The sequence below is a fragment of the Clarias gariepinus genome, chromosome 21, assembly GCF_024256425.1.
Source record: "Clarias gariepinus isolate MV-2021 ecotype Netherlands chromosome 21, CGAR_prim_01v2, whole genome shotgun sequence".
Classification (NCBI taxonomy): Eukaryota; Metazoa; Chordata; class Actinopteri; order Siluriformes; family Clariidae; genus Clarias; species Clarias gariepinus.
In genome coordinates, this window is record NC_071120.1 from 27,708,733 (window position 1) to 27,719,330 (window position 10,598).

A 10,598-nucleotide genomic window follows, 5' to 3' on the forward strand; every position below is an offset into this window, starting at 1 on the left:
GCCGCGTGTCGTGTCGAGAGGAAAACAGACGCGTTAGCTTTTCAACAGACTTCACCTGAAACTAACATGGATGCCACGCCTACTTTACCAAAACTGACAGAGAGACCACACCTCCCTTTATCAAATTTACTCATACACAACCCAGGCCTACTTCACTGAGATGAAGGAGGTGGGCGTGGCCTCTGTGTAGGTCACAGTAAATAAAAAGAGCTGTCAGACTGGGTATTTGGAGGTGCGGCCTGTGTGACTGACAGGTGTATAGGGTTTGTCTTAGATGAGGTAAGAAGAGGTCCAGTTTCTTCGTGGTCAGATTCAGTAAAAGCAGCCGTGGTCTCTGTCTTACAGTCAGTATAAGGGGGCGTGGCCAATTTCAGAATCTGTTAAGCAGGTGCAGACGTTTACAAAAACGAAAAGGTGTGGCCTTTGTGCGGGTCAGATTTAGGAGGCGTGGCTTTAGTGTGCATCAGATTTAGTGAAAGGAGGCGTGGCTTCAGTGTATGTCAGTTTTAGTTAAAGGAGGCGTGTCTTCAGTGAATGTCAGTTTGAGTTAAAGGAGGCGTGGCTTCAGTGTAAATCCGACTTGGTGAAAGGAGGCGTGGCTTCAGTGTAAGTAGATTTAGTAAAAGGAGGCGTGGCTTTAGTGTACATCAGACTTAGTGAAAGCAGGCGTGGCTTCAGTGTACGTCAGAGTTAGTGAAAGGAGGCGTGGCTTCAGCAGATTCAACGTCAAATTTAGTGAAAGGAGGCGTGGCTTCAGTGTACATCAGACTTAGTGAAAGGAGGCGTGGCCTCTGTGCATGTTAAATTACGTTTTGTTGTGTTTCTTTATATCCTCTGCTTTAAGTGACTTTGAATCTATAATTAGCAGCGCGACATCATGCACTCATCATGGCATTGTTTAAGAAACGCACCCTGCTTACACTCGCACAGCGCTGTTTACTAAAACAACATCCGCCTCAGTCATCCAAACCTGGATTTACAGACGCTGAGGTCATCCTATATATATATATAAACACACCGCGGTAATCCTACACACTGCTCTCTTGTGCTATTCGTCAATTTACTCGTCATGTCATCTCCTTATCCCTTGATTAGGGAATCCTAGTGAACTCTGTAATGGTGGGGTTTGGACTGATAATACAGTACATACGTCTGGTCTCAAACCTTCCTGCGGGGGAGAAAAGGTGAATTTAAGAGCGAGCGAGTGAACTCTGATTAAAGTGATTAGCAGGCCACACCCCCTTTAACCAACCACACTGCAGTACCTGAGGCATTGGAACAGGTGTGCATCATAAATGTGTACTACTTGTAATATGATTATTTAACTCTCTCTCTTTCTCTCTCTCTCTCTCTCTCTCTCTCCTTCCAGGCGGGCACATTTAAGGCTATGTTTGGAACGCTTGAAGTCCATGGTGCCTCTGGGACCAGACTCCAACCGGCACACCACCCTCAGCCTACTAACGAAGGCCAAGGATCACATCAAGGTGTGTGTGTGTGTGTGTGTGTGTGTTTGACTGTGACTGCTGACGTGATTTAAACAACTAGGAAGAAAACGATATAGACTGAACGCAGTACTATACAACACACTCATTAATAAGACTAACTCGATTTTATTTTTAACAATATCCTAATTACTTGTTTATCGAGAATGAACTGAGGTTATAAGTACAGTACATACAGATCAAAGGTGAACTGTTGATGTAGATAAACTTTATTATTAAAAAAATGCATAGTAACTTGTAAAATCTTACATTTAAAATTTTATTTCTTGAATCGCAATAAAATCGCTTGCATTATAATTCTTAAGTTTTAAACCCAAAATGTTTAAAACATACAGAGTAGACCTCAGTTATAAAATTTTTACGTTGTTGTTACAGCATTTTCACACGGATTTGCTTTAGTTTCAGTCCCGTTTGGTGTCAATCGACCGGAGTGTTTGTGCCTCCCAGCACCTCCAGCACTTAGTTACCTGGCTCGTGTGTCTCCGGAGCTTTAACAGAACCTGAACCTGGCCTGCTCAGGGACTCAGAGATCATGCGTCTTTCCTGCATCCCTGAACTTCCCTGTTTCACTCCTGTTCCAAACTTGCTATAGCTTTAAAGGTCCCGGTTACAGCAGAACCTCTGCATATGCATTTAATCCGTTCCAGCGGCGAGTTCTTAAAGCGAAGAAATAACGTCAATGCAGACAATCCGTTCCAGCTATCTAAAAATATCACCAATTTCCAACACTATAATCATATAAAAACAATCAAAACATTTTGAGAAGACACATAAATAAAGTAAAATATGAAATAAATAGACAACAAACCTCACTTAACCTTCAATTATGTTTCCTCTCGGCACTGGCTGCTTTAAAAACCAAACTGAAAGCGTCTTCCTTTTCTTCTTGCTACCGTCCCTGATAACATTCTTGCGAGCCATGGTGCTGCGTCTTCAGTAAATCTTACACACAATGCAAAAAAAGATTTATAAACATTTATCACAGAGCTCTAAACATCCCTAAAGTGTGTGAGTTAATGCCTAAGCCTAAATACGGCTCACAAGATGCATTTATTATTAATCCACCTCCAACTCCATTGGTTTCACCCCTTCTCCGAACGTGCTGTTTCAGTGTCTGTGTAAATGAACTACACTGCTGAGCCACGCGCCTCGTTTGTTCATCAGTTGTATGTACATTACTATAAAGAATACTACCATATACTCATTCTGTTATAGGAACGCTCATACAGCTCATCCTGACGTGTTAGCATTTCAGAAAGACGTCGTTTATTTATCTCATTTTATATTTTAATGCTTTCCAACACCTGTTTACATTTAATGCTCAGAAATGTACATGAAACATGTTCTCACTTACCTTACAGCAGCTGTAAACAGTCGTTCCTCTCAACAAGGATAAACACAGAGGTTTTAGCGAGAACCCGCCAAGCAAACGATTGTAAACTCTTTTATTCTGTAACTGTCACAGAGAGCCGAGACTGGAGACTCCTTCCAGTATCAGCGTCTGCGTCTACCATACGCACCGCGTGAATGAGCTGTTACTATGGAAACGATAATGTATCAGAGCAAGCACGTTGTGTTACTATTAACTGTAAATTATCATGTGTGTGTGTGTGTGTGTAGAGGTTGGAGGACAGCGAGAGGAAGGCACAGCACACAATAGATCAGCTGCAGCGGGAGCAGCGGCACCTGCGCAGACGGCTGGAGCAGCTGGGAGTGGAGCGCACGCGCATGGACAGCATGGGGTCCACCTTCTCCTCAGACAAATCCGACTCTGACCAAGGTATGTATACACACACACACACACACTCCACACTCCTCGACGCTCATGTTCTGTAATGAAGTGTGTTTTTATATATATATATCCGTGTTGCTCTCGTTTTCACACATGCCCCTCCTCCTCCTCCTCCTCCTCGTCCTCCTCCTGAACACCTCGCTGTACATCGTGCGTAGTGTGAACGTTGCACAGCTCCAGGGACGCCTGATTCACCACCACGCTCTGTGTGTTTATTCTCGTGTTTACTCTGAGCGTTCTGGCTTTGACTGATGTGATACAAATAAAATGCATTTTGGTCCAATTAAAGGAGAGAATCGGCGATACTGAGGACAGATGGTTTGATCATTCCTGAATAAATACACCTCTACTGTTCTCTACTACTCCACCTATTGGAAGGCTTCACCCACCATGTTTTGGATGCATGTTGAAGAGGCAGCGACATCAAGAACTAGGCTATCTGATCGATTCTATATATACAGTATATATATATATATATATATATATATATATATGTATATATATACACACTACCGCAAATTTCTGTTGTTTTTGTTTAGTGATTTATTTTCTACATTCTCCAACAATACTGGGGATTTCAAGGCTATAAAATAACACATATGGAATTAAGTAATTACGTAACAACCACAACAATACCATCTGTTAATTTTTAAGACATGAAGATCAGCTGTTCTGGAGCAGTTCCTACAAGAACAGTGTTGTGTCGAGTGTGTTTGTAAAAACCCATCAAGCTCCATGATGAAACTGGATCTCATGAAGACCTTCCCAGGAAAAGAAGACCAAAACTGAGCTCTGCTGCAGAGGAGAAGTTCATTTAGAGTCACCAGCCTCAGAAATCACCAATTAACAACCAGCACCTTCAAAGGAGATTATTGTGTATTTTGGATAAACGCCTTCAGTATTGTTTTACAGAAACGACCATGGAGTTAGAAAGTGGTGTGTGTTAATGGAGTTTGCTTGTTCTTGGCTTTCCTCTGGGTACTCCAGTTTTCTCCCAAAGACATGCAGATTAGGCTAATTGGCGTTCCCAATGGTAGTCTGAGTAAATGTTTACAGGAGGTCTTACCATCGTCATACAAAATAAGGGAAGAAATCCAGTGGTCACCACTGACCTCCACGGTCCCTGCTTGGACTACAGAAGTTCCTAGATGGTTTTATGGAATATCCCACTGGGATCACATTGCAAATCCATGTAGTGTTTTATTTCAACCTTACTGTTTTTTCTAAATCTTCTTATTAAAAAGTGGTGTTCTACACATCTACGTTTGGTACCGTTTGTACTTTTATCCTCCCACCTGTAAATGAAATGAAATTCTAATTTTATTTGTCACATACACAGGCATACGCACGTATGAAATGCTTATACGACCGACCGTGACCTAATACAGAAAGATCTCTGAACCACCACCGTGAACCGTTCCACCGTGAATATTAATGGTGTGGGTTAGCATGCTTTAATATCCTTTAGTACGCGTTTATAAAGTCCAAAATTATGAATCAACAAGCGATAATGGTTTGGGAGTCACTAAGCAATCTGTAACCTAAATGAGAAGTTGTTTTGAACTTCCCACCCTGCCCTGGGTGTATTTTATATAAGGAACCCGTTATCCAGTGAGCTTCGCTAGAGCTGATGTGTAGATTCAGGAAATTGGTAATGAAATCTTAACCGGGATGTAACCAACAGTCTTAAATTCACAGAAACTCAAAGAAATTTTTCCGTGTATAAATGCAGGTATAATCTAGGGCTGGCGTTATAACGATATAACATTGTTATCTTTGTGTATTTCTGCTACAGAAGAGCTGGACGTGGACGTGGACGTGGAGGGGACGGACTACCTGCTGGGCGATCTGGAGTGGAGCACCAGCAGCGTGAGCGACTCGGACGAGCGGGGCAGCCTAAGGAGCAGCTGCAGCGACGAGGGCTACTCCAGCCACGCCAGCCTGCGCCGCCTTGCCAACATTCAGGAGAAAACTCTAAGTCTATAAGAGCACAGCCACTCCCACCTGACCTCCATCTCCAACACCTCCAGCAGCTCCGCCCACTCACTCACTCACTCACTCGATCGATCTCCAGCGCCGGAGCGTGACGATGTGAAGCCGCCAGCCGACGTACGGAACGTTCCAGAATTGAAAGCACTCTGCGGCGACTCGTACGTACACCATCCAGACCAAAACGTAAAAGAATGTGGCCTCGCATATCCGCTCCTCTCACACCTTTTCTACCTTCACCGTCCGATCAGCCACAGAGGACGTCCGTCTAGTCGTCCAATCAGATCCTCCCTACCTCTCTCGCGTCCTTTTCATCTTCGTCGTCTGTTTCGTATCGTCACCAGAGAATGTTCCTCATGGCCGCGCCCGCCGCCTACGCCGACCCTCCTCCTACATCCTCTCCCCATCCACCAATCAGATCAGGACGTTCCGACACAGGGCTAGGTCACCTGACCTATCACAGCATGGAGTTTTGCACTTAAAAGCAGCTTCTCGGTGTAAGCCGGCCCCCTTCGCCGCAGATCCGAGAGCGACATAGAATACGGTTTTGTTTTTAGTTTGTTTTTGTTTTTTTTCCCGAGATCAGCGCCAGAAGGTCGGCTTTTACCAAAGATCACACAGCAGGAATGTTTTTTTCTTTTTCTTTTTTTAAAATCACAAAAAAAAATACAGCAACAATAAAGGTGTATCGTCGTCATCGTCGCCGTCATTGTCGTCATCGTGATCGTCTTCTCGCTCCTCTGCTCTCCAGAGGGATCGCAGCTACTCTAGTTCCAGTATCAGGTGTAGTCTTTAAGCTAGTCTTAAATTAAGATAATAATTTTCCTGCACTGTCCCAGCGTCCAACCCTTCACCCAAACCACCACCACCACCACCACCGAGCCCTGGGACGGTTACCTAGCAATGGTGCGATGTGACGTCATGTGATGTCATGTCATTCTCCACGGCAACCACTACTGCTAGTCGGCTCCTGCTGGTTTGGGGAGAACAGCGAGACTTTTTTTTTTTTTTTTCTCTGGCAGTCTACTACCAAGCCTCGTCTAGTTTAATACCGAGAGAACCGTTTGGTCCAGAAGCTCGGAGACGGCAGCAGGGTGTGTGTGTTTAGCGGTTGGGTTTATGATCTGTACACGTTTTAATGTCAAGCAGGGACACACACATATACAGACACAAAGACTTCGCGAATAACACGTTTCAGTGCTGTTGATGACGCGGCACCTTGAATTTTCTTTTCGTTTTTGTACACAGTATAAACTGTCGACGTGAGGATCGTATCGCAACGCAGCATGAGATTGTCGCGGGACTGATTTTGGGGGAGTGGGTGATGGAAAAGGGGGTGGGGGGGAGGGGGATGGTGTCCAATGAGAAATTTTCATCTGGGTCGTTCCTGCTCTTCCTCTCTGATCTAAAGACAGTGGCAAATACGTTTGTGTGTGTGTGTGTGTGTGTGTTTTGATGTTGTTTTTTTGTTGTTGTTTTTTTTTCAGTAAAAGAGGAAATAAGGAAGTAAGTACATTCCGCTACCGAACAGGAAGTCAGTTAGCATTATTATTATTGTTATAAAGAGTATAATAATAAGAATAATAAGGCACTCGGAATTATGGGAAGGCAAAAAAGGGCTTTGACCCAACAGGGCTGAAATAGTTTTTCTTTGTCCTTCTCCGACGAGACGCTGAAACTGTTTTATCTTTTCAACATTGTGTTTTATTTATATAGTTTTACAGAAATCTATTTATCCATTTAAACATCTATATGTATCACAAAGTATTTATTTAATCCAGATATATGTCACAAATAAATCTATTACATATTTTATATGTGTAAAATAAAAAAAAAAGAAAAGAAGAGTATATTTAAAAAGTCGTAGTGGATTTAGTTATCACAGTGGGTTATAGTTTTATTTTATTACTTTAATTCTAAGTGTTCTCTCTCTCTAACCGTGTAGTTTTATTTGCACAGATTATCTACATTGTATATGGACATGGAGTTAGAGCTCTATATTTGTGTACACCCTTAAACCAACTTGTGCTCTTATGGCTGTCTCGACGTGTTAGATTCTTTCTTTTTTTTTTTTTTTTTTCATTTGTTGAAATTTTTTTTTATCTAAACGTACAGTATATAGATTAGATCTACAAATATATGGAGAAAGAGAAATAAATGTGCGTGAAACGTAACAGAAAAAGTAAAGGAGTAAAGGGAAAGTAGTTTGTCAGGGAAACGTGTTAAACGTATGAGATGAGAGCGTGAAGCTCCTGAATGTAGACGTAGACTGTATTTATTTTTTAAAGAGCTCAAAGATGAGACAAAACCGCAAATAATAATAATAATAATATAAAAAACTTGAACGAAATGCACCAAAAAAAAGAAAGAAATAGACAACATTTTTAAAAAGAATATATATCTATATATATATCTATATATATGTAGGCTTGTTTAATATGTGGAATTTTTAATCACTTTACAAATAAGTCCCGCCTTCCCCGCCAAAAAAATAATAATAAAAAAAAAGTTTAAAAAGAAAGAGGAAAAAAATTAGTGTGATTGAGATGTGATTGTTAGACTGGGGAAAGGGGTTTGAGTTTGTGTTTATGTGTGTGTGTGTGTGTGTGTGTGTGTGGTCACTGTCTACAGATGGAGAGAAAGGGTTCCGGACAAGGGTTTAGTTTTTTTGGCGGTGTCGGGTTCTTTAAAGCTGTTTGTACGGATATGTCTTGTTTTTATTTGTTATGAGTAAAAAGTAAAAAAAAAAAAAGTCCATTTCCTTTCCAGTGTGTCTAAAGACTGTAATAATAGTGGTTCTACATACACACACACACACACACACTCTCTTAAACTTGCCCTGCCTTTCAATGACTCCTTTATCCTTGATTGTACTTTATTCGTGATGTGTGTGTGAGCGTTTTGTCTCTCTGCTCTCTTTCAACACCAGCGCAGAGAGAAAAACAAAACTCTGAAACATTCTGTGAAAACCTTTTTTTTTTTTTTTTTTAAAGAATAAGGGCGCGTTTGAGTAACGCAGGCTTTTACATCCATCTGTGCAGAAATTGCGAATCATAATCATTAGCTGAAATGCACAGGATTTGCACAAACGCCCTGCGTGGCTCGAGCGCGTCCCGGGTGCTGACACACACTCGTGGTTTTGCTCGAGAACAACCCCGCCCCTTTTGTTTTATTTATTTTTCATTTCCATTGTGCCACCTTCGACCCTGCAGCTAACGTCCAGGGGGCCGTGATGGATGTTTGCACTCCTTCAGTGAGTACAGGAGGTTGTGAACTCTTAATACCAAAATGGCTAAAGCCTTAATGACGTCCAGACGTACGGACATTTAAACAAAAAAAACAAACACAAACGTATGTACGATCTGTTTTGGAAAGTAAGCCCATCGCAATGTCATTCCCACTGATGGTGACTGTGTCTCAGGTGTGTTCTTCTACCAGACACACACTAAAAAAAAATTGCTACTGCCTCTCGGACAGCTACATGTCTGTTTTTTTTTTTGTTTGTTTCGTGTTCGATTTAAATTAAAATCTGACCCTTTTATGCTGTTACTTTGTTCAAAACAGCGACAAAAAAATAGAAAACCCGGGCAGTTTGGATGTCGAACGCTCAGTTGTGGTCAAAAAACTAATGGAGAATCAGAACATCAGCAACAATATGTACATGTGTTGAGTTTGTTACTCTTTGCTAGTAACATCTGAAATAAAAAACTAAGCAAAACACTACAAATTTGCTTGTTTGTTTTTTAATTAACAGAAGTGTGAAATGAAAATCAAGGGCTGACTTTGAGATAATTGACGTCCTAAAAATAATCTGATTTAAATAAACAATATATTACCATTATGATAGCTAAGTGCCAGCCAAAGTTATATCTACTATCTGGAGTTAACATACATATTACATTTACATTGAGGCATTTCGCAGTTGCTCTTATCCAGAGAGAAATACAAAAGTGCTTTGAATTTCCGTTATTGGATAGACCTTTAAACTGAGTTACTAGGTAACTAACTAAGTACCATCAATCACATTCAAACTGTTTGTAAGGTTTTTTCCCCCTTCCCTGATGTTGGGACCAGTCAAGCAGGCAGGGAGGAACCCTGAGTGTCTGAGGGAAGAAAAGAGAGAATGAGTTGGGTATCATCTGCATAACAATAGTATGAAAAGCCATGTGAGAATATGACCTTAACCAGAGACCAGGTATAGAGGGAGAACAGAAGAGGACCAACTACTGAGCCTTGTGGGACACCTGTTGGGATACGGTCAAAGCTGTAGTATTTGGTACTGTTAAATCCTGGAATCTGATTGGTCAGAAGGCACATATTAATTTTCTGACAAAGCACAGGATTGTATTAATGCAATGAGTTGTTTATGTAAGGAGTTTCTAGTTTCAAAGTTGTAACTTTCTTAACTGTTTCAGGACAGTTTCAGAGTTTATGCTTTTTCCATTTTTGGGGTAAATAATCTTTTAGAACTAACCGTTCTTGCAGACTTTCATCAAATGTTGCTATAAAAGGAAAACAAGTATCATTGCTGAACTGTTGTGAGGTATACGAATAAAACAGTTACGAACAGTATCTTCTCTACACTGCTTTGTTATTCATTATGTTATATAAGAATACATATATTTTGTCATGCAGTTCCCATGGTTACTAATCCGTTTAGATCTTTCATTATATAGAACCCCAGACATTTGGGCAGTTGTCTCTGATCTCATGCTGGCGATAATGGCACACACCACTGGGCTCGGCGCTGCAATCTGGACCCGGAAAGACAGCGAGCCTTAATCATGGCGCACTGGCACTAGGCAGATGAGGGGAAAGAGGGATGAGAGGGAGAGAAAAGAGAAAGGGATAGAGAGGTGGATGGGTTTGTAAAGCTGTCAATGTACCTAAGTGGTGAAAGGAGATGCCCTCTGTTGGCAATCAATAACCTGATGAGGGGAAAGATTGAGAGAACAATAAGAGCCTTTTACAAAGGGTTGACCGTTATCCTAAAACTATAGTGATAAGGTTTGCTTAGCCTTTTCCTGATCTCTTTGGCTCCTTCTTCACAGAGGTGTAACGACAGGACAGGTTTAATGGAACCTCCTGAAGGCCGACACAAAAGTCAATGATTTGCAAAACTGCTAGCATGTCGGACGTTTGCATGTTTATTTGCAAGTGTTGGTTTTCACAATGAAGAGAACTCACCTGTCTGGAAACCAGCAAAAGAAACAAGCAGAAAAGGAAGTGGAGGAGTGGGAAGTGAATAAAAAAAATCATTAGGATGAGTGGAATTGTTCAGATGTTCGCTGTGTATCCAATGCACATCTGGATGA

The 10,598-nt window shown here is 41.4% G+C and overlaps 1 protein-coding gene across 2 annotated transcripts in view; it reads left to right on the forward strand.

Annotated features, from left to right (window-relative positions):
- mxd1 (MAX dimerization protein 1) overlaps window positions 1-9,001 on the forward strand; it is a 42,181-nt gene extending 33,180 nt beyond the window's left edge. Inside the window, exons 4-6 of one of the 2 annotated variants that reach the window (XM_053481290.1) lie at window positions 1,370-1,484; window positions 3,123-3,282; window positions 5,090-9,001. In XM_053481290.1, coding sequence (XP_053337265.1) covers window positions 1,370-1,484; window positions 3,123-3,282; window positions 5,090-5,280 — 466 coding nt within the window. In that variant the 3' untranslated portion in view covers window positions 5,281-9,001. The remainder of the gene's footprint in view (window positions 1-1,369; window positions 1,485-3,122; window positions 3,283-5,089) is intronic. The other variant, XM_053481291.1, reaches the window with a different exon arrangement.
- The last annotated feature ends 1,597 nt before the right edge of the window (window positions 9,002-10,598 follow it).